At 37.0% G+C, this 18,298-nt stretch overlaps 1 protein-coding gene across 2 annotated transcripts in view; it reads left to right on the top strand.

The window, feature by feature from the left end:
- The window catches only part of LOC139973307 (uncharacterized), a 253,733-nt gene that overhangs the window by 97,343 nt on the left and 138,092 nt on the right, over positions 1-18,298 (top strand). The window contains exon 2 of one of the 2 annotated variants that reach the window (XM_071979896.1): positions 1,765-1,935. The exons of the other annotated variant lie outside the window; for it this stretch is intronic. Within the exon in view, the coding sequence (XP_071835997.1) occupies positions 1,903-1,935 (33 nt within the window). The 5' untranslated portion in view covers positions 1,765-1,902. The remainder of the gene's footprint in view (positions 1-1,764; positions 1,936-18,298) is intronic. 2 annotated transcript variants of the gene reach the window in all.

Below are 18,298 nucleotides of genomic sequence, written 5' to 3'. Positions count from 1 at the left end.
ATACAGAATAAGAGTATAGATCTGAAGACCAAGACTAACAAAAGTTGTCATACATTTATCCTGAAAGGAGAGGCCCAACGGTCTTAAACGTTGCTCTGAACCATAAGTTTGTGGACTTCCTCCTCCATATTACTGGGACAAGATACTATCATCGATTTAATGGAAGACATAGCCCGGAATACTCGGTTGGACAGGCGTAAAGGGTTGATATCGACCCACTGTTCCCATTCACGATTAATGGGCCTCGGAGACGAACATGACTGGGTCGCCACGGCCGGCATATGGAGCTCATATTTCATGTTCGACTATATATATGATTAAATCGGTCGATTGTGACCTTGAATGTCTCACCAAATGTAAAGAGACATAATCCGGTGAGGGCATGTACCGCACACCCGAAGGTATCACACGGTACGGCTGAGAGATACGTATGGATGTTGAAAGTGACATCATCAGTAAACTCTGTATTAATGCCAGCTAGGTTTTGGTCGGATCCAAAACCTTTAAAATTGCAATATTGTTAGTAATAAATAAACCTTTGTCTGCCGACCCCTTTTTTTGAAAAAAATTTCGAATGAAATCACAGTTTTTTTTTTTTATATACTGTATACACTGATATTCTTTTTGGCACAATTTCTCCTTCCTTCTAAGAATGCAGTATCCTGTAATTCTTGAAGAAGAAAGAAAGAAATTATGATTAGTAAAAATATGGAAGAAGAGTGAAAAGTGTTTTAGAATTCCCTGTTGAAAATTATATGGTAGATCAAAAGAGGGTGGAGGGGGAGGAACATGGGGAGGAGAATGAGCATGGGGAGGGGGAGGAGCATGGGGAGGGGGAGGATCGTGGGGAGGAGAATGAGCATGGGGAGGGGCAGGAGCATGGGGAGGGGGAGGATCGTGGGGGAGGGGGAGGAGCTTGGGTAGGGGGAGGAGCTTGGGGAGGGGGAGGAGCTTATCTGACCTCCCTCCATTCATCCTTAGTAATTAATATCATTTGCAATGTAAATTAAAAATGAAAGTAAAGGAGAAAGGTTTGATGTAATCAACCACATCTTGAGTTTGGAACAAAGGTATTTAGAATTATCAAGTGTGGATTATTGTGCTCTGTAGTAAAGATAATTGCCACATTAGTTGTCAGGAATATATATAACGTTTAATTCCACGAGTACACAGTTTTACAGTTCATATCAATATGTATGTATAATTAAGCAAGATGTCATTCCCCTGTTTGACCACTGTAGATCTGTGTCTCCTCTTCATGAGATGATCATTCACCATGTTTAGCTTACAGTTTGAATTAGTGCTCTGTATATTGCTCTAGATAGTTAGTAGCACAACAGTCGTAGCTGTGAAATGGTTTTATCATATATAATGCCAGCAACCAGACGGTGTCTTTGACAAAAAAGCTCTGCTCCAAATTTTTCTGATACTAATTCTATCGTTGAAAATTGGACTCAGAGAGTCGAGTTCTGAATTCACGAGCGATTTATCCCTGTGATTAGAAATTTCCGAAGAGGATGAGGATGAGGAGAGGGTTGACTAAGTTCATCCCTCGGTTAAGACTGTCCGAGTGTAACCCTGCCTCTAAATTGGTTATTACGGGGTGCCCCCACGGGACCTTGGGAAAGAATGTTAAACGCAGTTTCATGGCTTCCCTGTCGTTGAAAGCTTTACCTCGGCACATGGCCACTGCATGGCAGTCTCTTCCCCCACCAGAGAGTGATTATACGGAATGAAGTTGTGAGTTTTTCATTTTCTGTGCAGAAGTTGGTGATACGGACAATCTGATTGGTGGAGAGTCTACTCTTAACGGACTATCCCATTTGTTAAGGTAGCAATTAACGGCCAAGGGCTTCGAGGGGAATCTTATCTGGATATTAATCCTCACCAGTTCAATTCCAAATGGTTCATCATCTCTGCATTTTGGATTCCAGTGTGAGTTAATCTTTTAACAGAGGCCTTTTGTGTGCATATATATATATATATCCATGTGTGTATATATATTCCTTGGCCCTTCTTTCGGTGTTGTTTTATCTTTTGTACAAAATCCTTTTCTTCAAAATTGCAATTCTTATCCCGGTTGATCTTTTCTTTCTCGCTGAATATATCCTAAGCTGCCTCTTTTTCTCTCTCTACATTCGTTTCTGTTTTCCTCCTTTTTTCGTTGTAGATGTCAAATTTGTGTGAAGGCATGATGTCTGTTTCTCAGAGTATATACCCTGGGACTGAGTTGTTATTATATGCAGAGAAATACACATTCGAGCTTTGTCTATGACTGTGTTTGTTAATTGCCTAACACAATAATACATAGATAGCTCATGATGTATAGGCTCCCACATTTCGGCAATTGGTAAATGGTTATTGGGAAAAATTGGGAATTTAACGTTTCTTTGTAGTTTAGGGAACAGAAAGTCCCATTTTCCTGTAACCCTCCATCCCCTGGTGTTTGATAGGGCTTAAAAAAAATGAATAAATGGATATAATTTACCTCTTCCTAAATTGAAAACAGCTGATGAATCGACTGAACTGACTATACACTTCTCAATAAGACAAGTTGCATTTTAGAAATGAATAAATTATAAAAATGTATCATTTCATTTTATTGTCTCTACCTTATCTTTTGCATGACAGCTACATAAATTCAAATCATGTCAAAAATAAAGAGAAAAGGAATGTTTTAATACAACATTTATCATAGGATAGGACAACAGTTTTTAGGTCAGCAACTTTGGTGAACAGCTTTTACAAACCTATGAAGTAATTGATTCAAAATCTGCTTGCCGTTGATCATACTGAGATGTACTTTTCACGATATTCCCCCCCCCCCAAGTGAAGGCTGCGGGACCGAATGTAACTGATGAATTTCATACGATTCTCAGTGTTTCATTGCCTGCCCCTCCCCCACCCTCGACTGTTTTCATAGCCCGCCCCTCCTCCACCCTCGACTGTTTTCATTAGTGTTACTCACATACACACAGCAAACGGGGAAAATTTTAATGAGAATTTTGACTGATCAAAATCACCTCATAAAATGGGGTAAGGTTTGGTCTTTGCCCTTGCAATCCAAACAATTCAATGATCACCAAGTAGATGTTACTTGTTAACATATAAATATATGAACCACCTAAAAAATTACTTATAACGAGAGAAAAAACAAATCCAGATTGTAAAAATCAGGATAATTTCCCCTCTCCCCTCCCCCCCCTCCAAAACAAAAAAGTTCTTAAAACTATCAGCAGTGAAAGACTAGATACAGTTTTACCAATGATCTGAGCCATTTTTTTGTTACACCTCAAAGTCACAGTACTTGAGTTATAATAGTCGATAAGTGGCCTAAATTGCAAGGTTTTCCGTCATGAAAATTGAAACTTAACGACAGCAATCGGACCTGCTGGAGTACTTCAGAAATTGAAATTAGAAGAAATTTGAGAAAAACAGAAGACGGAAAAGGGCCGGCGTGGACGTTTAATAGCCGTTTTGTTTTAATGTACCCCCCTCTGTTGGACCCCTTCTTTACCACTGTTTGCTGGCAAGTGCAGTACCACTTTGGTCATAGATATACCGCCCATCCGTTTCAGCACGATAAAAAACAGTATGTAATTACAGAGATGGGGTGGTATATAATGTTTGCCAAGGATCTTTTCAAGTTGAGAGGCTTTTGATATAGGTATAAAAGGTATAACACCAGCGAAAGTGCCCGTGGTGACAAAAAAACTTAGCGAAAAAAAAATCCCTTTATTGATATTTTAATGAGTTAGATACATTTTTGGGAGTTCGATTAAGTCGCACTTTTTCGTCCTCTGGTCTGAAGAGATATTTGAATATATTTGTTGCAACTGTTGTGGTTTCATGACTCCATGTTAGTAAGACTGCTCTCTCAACGAACTATACATCCTCCCCCAATAAAGTTAGACATACAGGCATAGCATAATATATATGTGATACGAAACGGGCGCAGTTAAACCAATAAAGGGTATCAAACTATACGTACGTAACCTGATAGGATACCTATTACATTGTATTTATGACATAATTGTTTCTCTTGTTTTATGTTATTTGGTTGGTGTGTTTCCCAAAAGTGGTCCTGTCTAAATTCCTAGGACTGACTGTATATATATTCTGCTGTGTTCTTGTGCCTAACTGTGCTACTTGTTTTATTTATTGTGATCTACTATCTTGTTGTTGTTTACTCTATAATATCATTCTGTTTAAATGTCTCTTTAAATGTTCTACGATTTCCTTTGTCTCTTTAATTGTTCTACAATTTCCTTTGTCTCTGTAATTGTTCTACCATTTCCTTTATCTCTTTATCGTTCTACAATAGCCTTTGTCTCTTTATTGGTCTACCATTTTCTTTATCTCTTTATCGTTCTACAATAGCCTTTGTCTCTTTATCGTTCTACGATATCCTTTGTCTCTTTAATTGTTCTACCATTTCCTTTGTCTCTTTAATTGTTCTACAATTTCCTTTGTCTCTTTAATTGTTCTACAATTTCCTTTGTCTCTTTAATTGTTCTACCATTTCCTTTATCTCTTTATCGTTCTACAATAGCCTTTGTCTCTTTATTGGTCTACCATTTCCTTTATCTCTTTATCGTTCTACAATAGCCTTTGTCTCTTTAATTGTTCTACGATTTCCTTTGTCTCTTTAATTGTTCTACCATTTCCTTTATCTCTTTATTGTTCTACGATATCCTTTGTCTCTTTAATTGTTCTACCATTTCCTTTGTCTCTTTAATTGTTCTACCATTTCCTTTGTCTCTTTAATTGTTCTACAATTTCCTTTGTCTCTTTAATTGTTCTACAATTTCCTTTGTCTATTTAATTGTTCTACAAGTTCCTATGTCTTTTAATTGCTCTACACTTTCAGTTGTCCTTTATTCTACGATATCATCGTCATATATAACGTCCAATTATATTGTCTCAAAGGTCATTGTTCTTTCCTTCAATTTGATAGTGATGATTTACACTAGAATTTCAAGGCACTTGTGGCAATTCTTCTTCCGTCTTACTCTGCTTCCTTTACTACTAAAGTTAAAGTTACCGATCAAGATTATGAGGAGGGCCTTGGAGGAATTTTGTCTTTGTATGAAATAAGGCGTTACTGTACTGTAGTTTTCTAATCTGAGAGATCTATAACATTAATGTAAATAATGTAAAAAAAAAAGAGTAAGTAAAATGAATAAATAAATAAATCACTGCAGTAGAAATGGTGCAAAGCGGAACAATTCTCCCCAGTTTTTTTGATTTACATAAAAAAGGTAGAAGGTTTGTAGGAGGGATGTATCGATAGCCTCTCATTTCCTGTGCACAGTTTATAATCACTCTTTACTTTGGTAAGGTATCCTTGCTGTTTAACACTTCTAAGTCTTGTGAGTGCCCATGCATAAGTACTCCTGTGCGCAGTTTATAATCACTTGTTACTTCGGTAAGGTATCCTTGGTGTATAACTTTATTTCCTAGTTTTGTGAGTGCACATGCATTAGTATTCTGATGACTCGTTAGGTGTGTCAAATTTTTACTCGATAAATGTCCCTGCCTCTGTTAAAATATCATGGTTCTATATTATAAATATCATGAAATAAATGAAACTGCATTTCATAAACATATTCCACCATTATCCGGTCGTAGTCTTGTACTGTAGTTTATTAAACCCCTTCGAGGTCTGTCCTGTGTCTGACGAAACGGCACAATTAGCTCCAATATTTTTGATAGGTAGATGTAAATAAATGTGAAGCTGTCAGACAGTTAAGAGATATGTCAAATGTTTGTTTGAAAATTGTGGTAAGAGTTTTAGACATCTTTGGTGAAAAAAAAAATTGCCAAAAAAAAAAAATTGCCAAAAAAAAATGTTATAAAGCAAAATTAATTTTTAGTTGGAAGTATCTGAAAGAGGGAAGAAGTTAATCTAGGCAACCAGATGAATCAACTTCTGTTTGATGTCTATTTTTGTAGACCTGTTGATGCCTGTATTTATAATATTGACTTCAAACCAGGAATATGGTTAGAACTTGGGCATGGGGGAAGGGGGTGGGAGGCCTTAAGGAAGGGCAAAGCACTATGTTTTACTGACAGAATAATGGCTTTAATATTGATTACAGATCTGTATGTGATTTCCTATAGAAATTGATCTAGATAGGAAGTGGGTTTACGACCAAACTTTGCATTATTTGAAACAAAACATGGATGAGAAAATTCCAGATGCTTAGCTTGTAGCATGCATATTGTCACATTTTTGCTTCTTTTATAATTTTTTTTCTTCTTTTCTTTTGTGATTTTGCCTTCATTAAAAAATCAACAATCTTTACACCACAGACTTTGCTCAAAAGGTGAAAGGCAAATTTTTCACTCGGGGGATAATTTTCTTCAATTATACCACAGAACTTTCTTTTCCCCATTGGCAATGAATGTTGTGATTTATATAATATTGTTCTGTTCATGACGGGATATTTTTTTATTTATTTACTCTCTTTTCTTAATCGTGAAAGGTTATTAAAACTGGAAATCTGGAATGGTGGTTATTTGGGAACACTTATTGCGATATTGCCTTGCTTTTTTTTTTTTTCTGTTTTTCTTTTTTAATGTTGTCGTTATTCACTGCCGTGGAGATTTCTTTTCCAGACTTTGTGGAGGACGGAAAGTTAAGATTTAAATTAGTTCCGTAAATTTTCCTGGGAGGCCCCAGTCCAGGACGAGTATTTGTGGGGGTACGCTAGAGGCTATGGCCTCCAGGGAAGAAAAGCAAATTTGACAATTTCTCCAGTTTACAGGATTTTCCCAATTAATGGAATCAGTTTTAAGAAAGCACACTTCAGTATTCATTAGTTCTTTGTACTGTTGTGAGTTGGTACTGATTGTGTATTGCTTGAGAGGCAGTGTAACATAGTCTTGTAGTTATAATTCGACTTATTAGCTAGACCTTGAATTAATACCAAACAAAATCTCCGAAGATTAATAAGAAGTGAAATCAGAAATGGATTCAAATGTTAGCAGTAAAAATGGATTCCCAATTCTAAAATGTTGAATCAGTTATTGATATATATATGCCCTTATATGTATGACAAAACTAATTTCTTGGATATTTTATTTTTTTCCTTAAATATTTTTATTATTGGTGTGATGGCAATTTAGGGTTATAATATTTAGAAAATGACACATTTACTTTAAGCAAAGACAAAGAAAAAGAATTAATCTCAAGTATGTAGGATCAAAATTTTTGATTCAAAATTCTTTTCTAATTGCAAACATCCAAATTGTCCTCCCCATAAATGGTGATAATTGGCGACTGCTGTATTTCTCCCAATCATGTTATGTCACAATTAATATTTGATGCATCAATGTGTGAGATATATTCCATATTTCATGTCTCGATTCCCCATTTCTAAGGGCAACATCTTCGAGACATGTTGATCACACTTTTAAAAAGTGAAATATTAAAATGAATGCTAATATGTTTGCTTTGGGCAAGGCTAGATTCATGCATCTAGATCAAAGCTTAAAGTGTGAATACAAAGTATTAAATTCAGGATATTTGAGAAAAAAAAACATAAAATCTATATTTTTATGGGTTGATTAATTACGTGTTAATTACACAAGTGATACATGTCTTTGCTTATATATCTTGTCAAGCATTGCAAAATGTTTAGAAGTCAAAAACATTTTTTATTTCTGTTTTGACAATCATTGAGAGACGAAATTGTGAAATTAAAAACTTTCACAAGTAGTGAACACTATTTAGAATATTTACCAAGTTTCTTTTAGCCTGGTATTTGTAAGTTTTTTTGTTAAAATGGGGAGTTTTCTCACATTATCGTGGGGACATTGTCTGAGGAATTAGGCAACCTTCAATGAATTTTAGTACTTTCAAGATATAATATTTTGTCATATCCAGTCGCGCCCCCCCCCTTTAAGCCATCAAAGGTGTTTCTGGTTTTGCCACTCTCTCTCACTCTCTCCCTTCTATCTCTGCTTGACCCTGAAAGCTACCTTCCAGTTAAACTCTTTCCTTCAGATGATATATCCACATGAATTAGGTGAAGATTTAGGTTATAAATCCAAATATTTTCTGTGTTCTATCTACTGTAAACTGTCTTTTTTTTCTTTTTTCTTTAATTGGACTTTCCCTTTCAGTGCTTCGGGAAAGTTTTTTTTTTTTAATATATTTTATATATTATATAGTTTACAGGTGAAAGTAGGATCTGGGGTCGAATGCATCCGTATTCAAGTATTTCCTCAAAAACTTCTGTGCACCCAACCTGGGGGAAAACCCCATCCCACCTTTATGGGGAAGAAATTAATTTTTAATTATTTGTCACGACGACTGTTTTGAAGAGGAGTATGAGGCTGGGACAGTGGCATCATTTTATTTATGATTATTTTATTTTATTACTTTATTCGCTCCATTACAGAGACATCATTTATTCAAAAGGGAAGATACAATTTGTCACAAATGTTATTTGCATTTTCATAAAGCCTAAAGCATGTATTGTTACAACTCAAGGACGATTCGTCACAGGGGGGGAAAAAATTGCCAAAGTCCAAGTTTTTGGAGAATTTTAACAAGGGTAACATTCCAGACCACTTACAAATGGTATGAGATGCTGGAGGGACTTTGTCACACAACATTTTTTTTTTTTTTAAAGCCTGAGAGAAGATATGGCATTACATGTCCTCGGACAAACATGGGTAGCCTAACGTACAAAGAATGTAGGTTGTTTAGCGGCCTAAGCATAGCATATAGAAGAAAGGAATGTTATCAGTTACATTTGATATCGTAGTTTTGCAATAATGAGAATTACTTGCAAGAAATTGAGTGGGATGCTGCAGTTGATGGTAAATTTATTAATGGTATTTCAGGTTGCCTAACGCACAAATTAGTGTGGAATGTAGTGGCCTAAGCAAATGGAAAGAAGGATCTTCTTCCACAGATTTTTTTCTCTTTATAATGGCATTTACCTGGAACATATTTGTCTTGAGGGAGGGGGAGGGGGAGGGGGAGGGGGGGTGCAAATAGTAGCATTGACTTTACGTCAGTTTTACAATACATTGCCTTTTTGATATTTTCTCGCCGTATCTTTCAAAATTGGTGGCAGGCTGTGTAGTTCTAAAGAAAAAACACCAAAGGGTGATCCATTTAAAGCAAAGGGGTTCGGCTATATACTGGAGAGTATTTTATCCAACGGAATGGACCATTAAATACGTGACCGCTCGCGTCCCGACTGATTACAAATCAAAGTGCGTTGAACAGCGGCACTGCACAGACCTGTCGTTAGTCATATATATCAACGGCGCTCAAGACGTTAAAAAAAGGGGGGGAAAAATTCACCTTCTCTCCAGACAGAGAATGTGTTTATGTCCATTATTTTGTACTGTTTTGCCCACAGTGTGAAGTTATTGCTTAACTTTTCCTTACATTTTTCACCATGTGGACGGACCTCCCAGGCCCCATAATACGTCTGCCGATGTCCAAAAAGACCTCTGGGTTTGACAGCTATTGTCAGTCGACGTCATTTATGGCTCATGTCTATGTGGATGGAATGAGTGTTAACCATTTGTGGAAGCAGTGTCAGTCTATAAATTAGTGAGCTACAAACTGCTGTAATTCGGTCCTTTGGGCCCCACCCAAGTGTATTAAGTGTGCGCGTTACCGACGGAAACGTAGTCGGGCATCTTGTGTTACAGTTTTCCTTATCTTGTTGTCGTAAGGGCTTCTGTCCTACGTCTGCTGCTACGGTATAAGGAGTCCCAGAGGGATGAGGGTATTATGTCAGAGCGATGGTGAAATCTATACACTGCTGCACATGGCGAGTGAGTATAACGCCGTACGTTATGTACGGCGGGGGTTACTCTCATCTTAAATACAAAGGACCTCATGCTAGAGCTACATTATGAATATATTGTGGAAGGTAACATGGCTGTAACATATGAACTTGATATGCATTGCAGCAGAATGATACAGATTGGCCTCAGTTTGTTGGGCTTAGTGTTAGGATTCATGGAATAAATAAATGATCAACATGTGTGTGTGTGTGTATCTGTGTGGGCGGGTTTGTGTGTGCGACGAGCATGCATGCAGTATACCCATGTAAGCCACAGTTGGATGGAAATCTTAATGTCACTGACGCAAGAGTTAGTTATTATAACATATTGGTTGGTTGTTGAAGAACTCGACTGAATCAAGTCATGTTTCATTTTTTTTTATTTGATTTAATTCAGGTCTTGTTTTGGTCTCTTTCCTCTGCAAACACATTGTAGAATGAAATTATGACACACAAATTTTGTGTTCCATTTGCAAGACATTGTAGTTATTGATGTCATGGCAGGGCTGGGGTACATTCGGGGTGGGGGGGGAGAGGTGGACTGCATGCAAATTCGAATCATAGTTGCTATCAAGATGCTAAATATTCTACTTTTGATGGTACCCTGCAATATATATATCTGGTAATAATGATTTGCTGCCACCAATATTTGCAACGACAAATTGACGCGTCATAGGCTATAGGTGTACATACAATGGTAGCTTTTATTAGCTGCTATTGGCTGTTCTGATGTGGAGAGTGCATGCACTGTAACATGTACTGTTTACCCACGTACTGTTATATTCCGGTCGCAGTAAAAAAAATATTTGAAAGCCTGATCTCAATATGTTGTTACTAACTCTAGACACATAGTTATGTGTATGTAAAAACTATATGAACCGGAAAAGCCCTTGCTAATTACCTCAGGAAGTGGGTCCTTTGTACATGGTATGTGAAGCCATTATGGCAAGCATTCGTCCTTCTCAATTAGTTTGACATTCCTACAATAAAATTGCCCGTGATCTGTCCCTTGATAGGTGGGACATTTGGAGCACATATGCTCAGCTAGCTTCCAAGTTCCTTGTCATGTGAAATTTCATCACTATATATATATGCAAACTTGTTTCGTAAAAGAATTATTTTCCTTTGTTGATAAATGATCGTTACAGTAGAAAAGGAAACAACAAATTTGTCAGTTCCATTGCTATGATGAGGACTAACCCACAAAAATTCTGCTGTTGCCAGATACATTATTCATAAAAACTCACCAAATTAAAAAAAAAAATTGAAAAAATGCTGCAGATCTCTGAGACACAGCTCATGTTATTACTGTAGCTTTTATTGGTTTTGTTCTAAAAAGATACAGAAACTTTGTTCATGTCAAACCAATGAACTGGAATATTATTTCAAATCCCAGATTAACCAATCGGACTCTAAATTGTGTTAGAAATGAAGCCAGGCGGAAGGGTGTGGATTAGTTTGTTCCATCACCTACGGAGAAAGGCAGTGTAGGTGGGTGCGCTATAGAGGAATGTAACATGCATCGACCACGGCAGAGCAATTGAATGGGAAATCAGTTAAACTTGTTACCACAACTGACTGAACAAGATCTGTTGATATGCCGAGGGGTAGTACACACAGGAGGAATTGTTTACTTCATTATCAAAACAACAGCGGTAACATCAAAATTGCTCTGGTGGTCTTGAGAGCGACGATTACTGTCGTTGATGATATAAATGTCTCGCGTTTCTAGAGGGATTGCTGGATTCTCACTGACATTTCATAATTTCTGAAGTTATTAATTATTTTAGTAGCAGGATTTTTATGAATTAAAAAAAATATATATATATAGTCAGATGTTGTCCAAATCATCATTCATGGTACTTTGCCACACATGTAAAATTATGTGAAAAAAAAAGAAAGAAAAAAACTATTATTTAGCTAAAAAAATAAACATGGAGGGACCTTATTGTGCAATTTTTTGATGATTGTTTGGTATAAGGTTATCTATCAGAAATTGTAAAAAAATAATAAACGAAGACCAAAGCAAAATGAGAGAAAGAGAGAGAAGAAAAATTATGTTACAAATGTTTCTATCGTGGACCATTTATTTGAATTTCTTGCTCCACTTTTGATCTTGATTGACTGGAAACATTATCTGAAACAAAGGAGATCAATATGATGTCAATTCATGTCAAGTTTACAAAGTTAACAAGGAAGGGGGAGGGAGGGGATGTGGAGGGGAAGGGGAGGGGGGAGGGGGAGAGGAGGTGGCATGAGGAGATGGAGTGTGTGTTGTTTGTCAGAAATATTTTTTTCGTTACATTAGTACAGCTTAGTGATAGTCCATTGGAAAAGTTAGCAGGACTTAATTTGAGAGTTAGTGAAGTACTTGATTTTAATAGTTCCCTTCAAGAAATCAGATAAAAACTTGCTTACAACATTCAAATTAATAAATTCCCATAATACTATAGTTTTGTTATGTAAGCTATGTGACTCACATCAGTTTCCATGTCAAATAATGTAAGTAGTTCATAGTTAAGATTTTTTTTTTTTTTTTTTTCCAAATCTTTTTTCTTCCTTGGTTAGGTTTGATCTGACCAAATGTGAAAATATGCCGTAAAATAAAAAAAAAAAATCAGTTTGATAACCCATAAACTTATTCTCTTCTGAAAGGTGGCAAACATTCCAAGAAATTGTTCCCTATTTATAGTTTTCATCAAATTTTCATGAAGGGCAGAACTGTAGCATGTTCCAATACAGTGTAGTGTTCACGAAAATTATGTTTCTAACCTTCTCATTGTGTCTGCATGGTTATATGCTGAGATTATTTCCAATGGAGTTTTGAGACGTGAATAAATGAGCATATGGAATTTCATGATTGCTATCAAAACCTCCATTTAATGCGGAATACAGATTTATTAAAAATGTTGGATGTATTCCATATTTGCAATATAAGGGATGACAAACCAGAGAGTGCAATGTAATTCTCATATAAGGAAACAAAAACCAAACTAAATTCTTGAGAGATTTTGAGAAAATTTACTAGAAATCAAAAGTCAAAATTTTTATCCTGTTAATAGGAAGGTTACTGCCCCCAAGAACCTAGCAAACTAGGTCTACCCATTTTTTTTTTCACTCCCTCTTTTTTTTTCTCTTGGTTATTAGAGACATTCGTGATGTTATCAACTTGCGAGTAATATCACTTTTTCTGGGTTGATGGAACTTTCTCAGTGTGTTTTCTATCATATAACTTCCCAAATTGAGGCAAGAGAAAAGTAATCAGTTTTCTTCGCAGAAAACCTTCAGGTGGTGGTGTGACTGGATGGGACAGAAATCTATGAATTCCTTCAACAAGACCTATTGATCATCACTTTTCCCTTAATTTGTCATTTCAAAACTAAACCCACCTAGGCTGATAGATTACAGATAGTTCTTACGGACCATGAAACGTTGCTTCAATTTACAGGCTGTTTAGGTTGCACAATAACTCAAATTATAATTGGTTGGGGGGTGGGGAGGGGGGTAGGTGGGAGATTCTCTATTGGTTTTTTCCGTTGGGGTCTCTGGTCATTACTTCTAGGCTGGTCAGCTGCGTACTGGACATCGTCACTCTTAAGTCAAGCAGTTACAGACCGTCAGTCAGGCTTAGAAGCTTAGACATGCGGGAATATCAGAAAAGGATTTGTCGATATAAATTTAGTTTCAAGGTTTCGGCCTACGCGGGAAAGTGATTTCCACTGGGCACGACAAGGTAGTTAATGCCCATCTGGATTTAGACGAAGTGGTTTTTTGCAAAATATTTTTGAGCAGTTATCGGGATGTACTTTGAACGTTTCTGTGTGCCCCCTAGTAATTTGTTGGATGACTCGCTGTAATTCCATTACCATAGCAACAAGTGTTACAGACCCCCCATCTCTGTACTGTAGGTACCAGTTGGTGCAACTTTAGCATGGAAGGAAAAAAAAACAAAACACAAATGCACTTTGAAATAGTTGTGTTCATTTGGAAAGCAGTTTTTGGTCTGACAGCATGTTATTGTACTATTAAAGATCGAGAGATGTATATTCCCTAGGTCTAGCAGTCTACGTAAGTTTGCATATTAGAATTGGGGTGGAAGGTGGCATTGTTTACTCTATAAGGATAATTTATCAGCAATACCGTTTGACTATGCACTGACTGACCCTCCTGGCAACGAAACTGCCCATTGATACACTCAACATTACTCATGGGAATTATCATCTAATTATGTTGTCTACTGTACTATGTGCTATAAGGAAAGCCCCAGTATAGTACGACCATGGATTGCACCCCTCCTTCACCCCCTGTAACCTCCCCCCCACAGCCTCTTTGACCTTTGCAAAATTTGAGTGAAATGCTCTTGATTTGAGGTATCACCAATTAAAACCTTCTTAAAGTCTTTGTTTTTTTTTTTATATATACAGTATATATTTTTTATCGTCAAAGACCTCGTTGCCTTTACTCAGATGAAGACAGACAAAATCTTAAAATCTCTTGATGAGATGAATAAAAAGATCAGGCTTATGGGCAGGATCGAAGGCATGTGAGGAACCTCAAAGATCAGATGATTTTGCAACTGGCAGGGCCTGGTTGGAATAAGGCGAAGCATAATGGTGTCTACTACTCTGTTAAGATCAGTTGCGTGAATTGCAGTTACAAATCAACTAATGGATATATTTTTTTTTTAAGGATCTGCTGTTTGATAGAGTTTCAGCATTAGCATAGGATAAGAGATGGGTAGGATTAGGATTAGCAATGGTTACACCCCACCCCCACCCCCTCCTTTCCCTTTCCCTCCCCCTCCATGCACCTATCCCATCTCCAGTCCCATTGAAATCCTTGTCCGGGGCGAAAATTGGAAATAAGGACAATAATTGTGGACGTACGCCTTTCTGTGATTTGTCAAGTTTTGAGACAATATTCTTTAATATTTCTTATTTTTTTAAGGTTTTCTCTATACTTGTAGTCGGTAATGTATCGTCCATTTTCAAACTAGTCTTACTCACTTGTCGCTATTTTGTTAAACTTAAATCTCCTGCGTACTTAAAATAATTACAAATCAGGGGAAGAGAGCCAGGACAGAAATTAGGACATTGCAACAACTTTACAATTATTACTGATATTCTTCTTCTTTTTCTTCTTTAATTTTGATCACAAGTTTGCATCCATCCATCTTTCACCTTCAAGACTGATTACGTGTCCCTTGTTAAACATTTTGTCCTTTTTGTTTTGTATGAAGTTGAAATCCTTTCATTGGCTGTCAAGAATCTATAAAATTGTTGATCTCATCCTTAGGTCAGATACCTAGATGTTGACCACAAATGACCTTCATTTATTAAACTCCCCTCATCATTTAGATTTCTTCTTGTAAAGATATCAAAGTTGATGTTCTTTTTTCTTCGGTTTCTTGATCCTAGTCCGTTTGAGAAAGGTTATATTAAGGCAGTGTACCGTGAAAAGTCACATGGTTAATTTACAAAGTTCTTGAGCCATTCCGGGGTCTTCGAAGATGAAAATGACTGGACGAAAAGAAATATGAAGAAAGTAAGAAAGATAGAAATCACTATGAGGAAAATGACAAAACAAGAATAAAAGACAAAAAAAAAAATAAAAAAGAAGAGAGTAATATTATCTGCAGACGTACTCTCTTTGGCACCGCTTTATTCGTCCGCTCAGTTTTTGACAAGACCGCGGTCTTAAATAACCATGTGATTGATCTCCGTGACTTGTGCAAGGACTGCGGAGTATCGGATAACCAGACCCATTAAGTCACAGAAATACAGTCCAAACTCGTGTTGATAGCTTTATGATATATATATAAATATATATATGTACATTGTGTTTATATTATTTTACTGCCTTCATTTACATTTATCATTATCTCTGGTCGCTTGGCTGGTCTCAACTTCTGTCTTGGTTCGGAGCGCAGTCGAACGATAACTCGTCGTCACTCCCTTTAAGGGTCACTTAATTCGGTGGGTCGTAGAGTTGAAGATGTCCGAAGATGACACCGGTGGGGATTAAAGCAGCATTTGTGTTTGAGGGGGGGTGGGGAGGGGATGGGTGAGGGGGTTTGGGCATTCATCTCAGCAAACGTCGATAACTTTGATTTGAGAAAGCATAGAATTATTGTAGGATATTTTTATGGATGTGATAAAATCTGCTTATTCTTTTGGAGCAAATAAAAAGAAGATAAAACTGAAAACTGAAACATTTGAAGGTTAAACTCCTTAGTTTTTGAAAAATGTTATTTAAAATCTAATAAAAATGAGTAAAGTGACATAACAAGGCCAAATTTTCAATCACTGTTTGAAATAAAAAACTTGTGTGGTGAATCACATGAAGTAAATTGCATTATTTTGGGGTTTCAAGTATAGCAAGATGGTATATGGTAGACATTTTGACCAACCTCAAAAAGTTGCTTCAAGAATGTTTGTGGTTATTAGGATAATTTACGATGCCATTTCAATATAGAGGGAGCCTTTCTCGTGTATATGCGTGATCGACGTTTGTCGGGCCAACTGTTTAATTTGTAGAGACATTGTCATCTGGTATGACCCGAACACATAACAGGTTTGTGTCTATGTGGGAACTTAGTTTGGTATGTAGTCCAAAAAGTGAAGACCCTTTACCTTTCAATGTGTGCTCACAAATACTTTAGTAAATACATCCACATACAGCAGCTTGTCTTTACGGCATGCGAGATTCTGTTTTGAAGGAGTCTCGACATGGCGATCCTTTATGTAGTACTGTGACATTTACTGGTACAGTTTTTTTGATCGTTTTTTTGGGATGTGTTATCATGAATCATCTAGGTTTAACGTCTCGCTTAACCATCACCAGAACTTACGTTGTGATCACTGTGGGCGGCTTCATGCCGCACTTTGCGTGGATGTCGGTTTGTCGAGGTCTATGCCGATATCAAGTATAAAGTCGCGCCGGCTTTAACCCCAGTAATGAGTATTGGAGGGATTTCTTGAAATGCTTATAATGCCAGTGAGGTAGGTGCATATGAGAGGGAAGTTTGGTAGGAAACTCTACAAGGGGGGGAAAATGGAAGACAATTCTCCTTCTACCTGATTTACCTGGTCCCTGGTTTACCTTGTCTCCCCAGTCCACCTTGTCCCCGGTCCACTTTGTCCATGGTCCACCTTGTCCAATCCACCTGGGTCCTTGCAATCCTTATTTTGTGCAGCAGTAATTAAGAATGAATGAATGTATCTTCTATTTTAGAAACTTATCATTTGGTGCTCACAGTCTTCTTCATTGAAACTCAAATTGACAGAATTAAATATTAAATATTAAATGTAATGAAATAATAGTTGACAGTTAAAGTATCCATGCAATTTTTGGCCCCCCCCCCGATACAAAATGTTACTATTGATCCAAGAAAGGACATTGTATTGGGTTTACAGGGGTATCGTGTGAACTGTAACTTTGTAGCATTTTACCTTAAAGCTAGATACTTGAATTTAATGAAGGGGAGGGGGAGGGGGAGGGGTATAGAAAAAAAGAAGACAAAATAATTGGTGAAAGTTTTTAACCAGCCAACTGAAGGAAAAGTCTATGTTCTTGTAAAAGAGCGACTCCTTCAAGCATAAACAATTGTACTCAAGAGGAGCTAGTGCATGTACTGTACTTTTCAAAGACAAAAACCGAGTAAAAACCAAAAAGATAATTGCACAATCTCAAGAGAAATTTGATGCAGGTACGTACGGTTATCCTAAAATGTTATCACTGCTCCCGTGCAATATGATGGTACGGGGTATCATCGTTTTCAATACTGCGTTTAGATATCTGAGCTCTCATCTTAATGTGGAGTTATCATCTGCATCGTCATGTTTAATGAAAGATGACACGGTAATTACCTTGTTTGGGGTGTGTATCCAATCAGCGGAGATATGCCTCGCTTACAAAAGTAGCTAACCGGAGGAAAGATACGGTATAGCCAAAAGAGCAGGTGTTCCTCTTCAAATGATAAAAACCTGCCATAGCATCCACACTGTGACAATTGTCACATGTTCATCTGCTACTACCGACATGATTAGCACATTAACATGTATTTATGGCACATATTTCCCCTCGTCGTCGTCGATAACCGGGTCGAGATTAAACTCCCGACCAATTATCCGGGATGATTTTTTGGCAAAAAGTTGTAAGATTATCTCTGGCTGTATTGTTGTCGAAAGACTTAAGTTTTGCCGGTTGTAAGAGTGAATGATAATGATCGTATTATTGGAGACATTGAAGAAAATGAGTCACCGACACTTGTCAAAATACGGCCGCATTATGTATCAATCACAGGCCGGGGAAAGTAGGCTACGATTTCAGATCGCGGCGATTCTTCCTTTTTTGTTTGTCTCCGGTAATATTTTTACGGACATTTACTCTTCAAAATTGGAAGAATCAATGCTCTCTTTCTTAAAATTGTATTTTTTTATTTTTTTTATGGAATTTTAGAGTATTTTGTTTTTTGATAG

This window comes from Apostichopus japonicus, chromosome 9 (genome assembly GCF_037975245.1).
Source record: "Apostichopus japonicus isolate 1M-3 chromosome 9, ASM3797524v1, whole genome shotgun sequence".
In the NCBI taxonomy this organism is placed as follows: Eukaryota; Metazoa; Echinodermata; class Holothuroidea; order Aspidochirotida; family Stichopodidae; genus Apostichopus; species Apostichopus japonicus.
The sequence above is the reverse complement of the archived record's forward strand: the minus strand, read 5'-3'. Positions and strand labels throughout refer to the sequence as shown.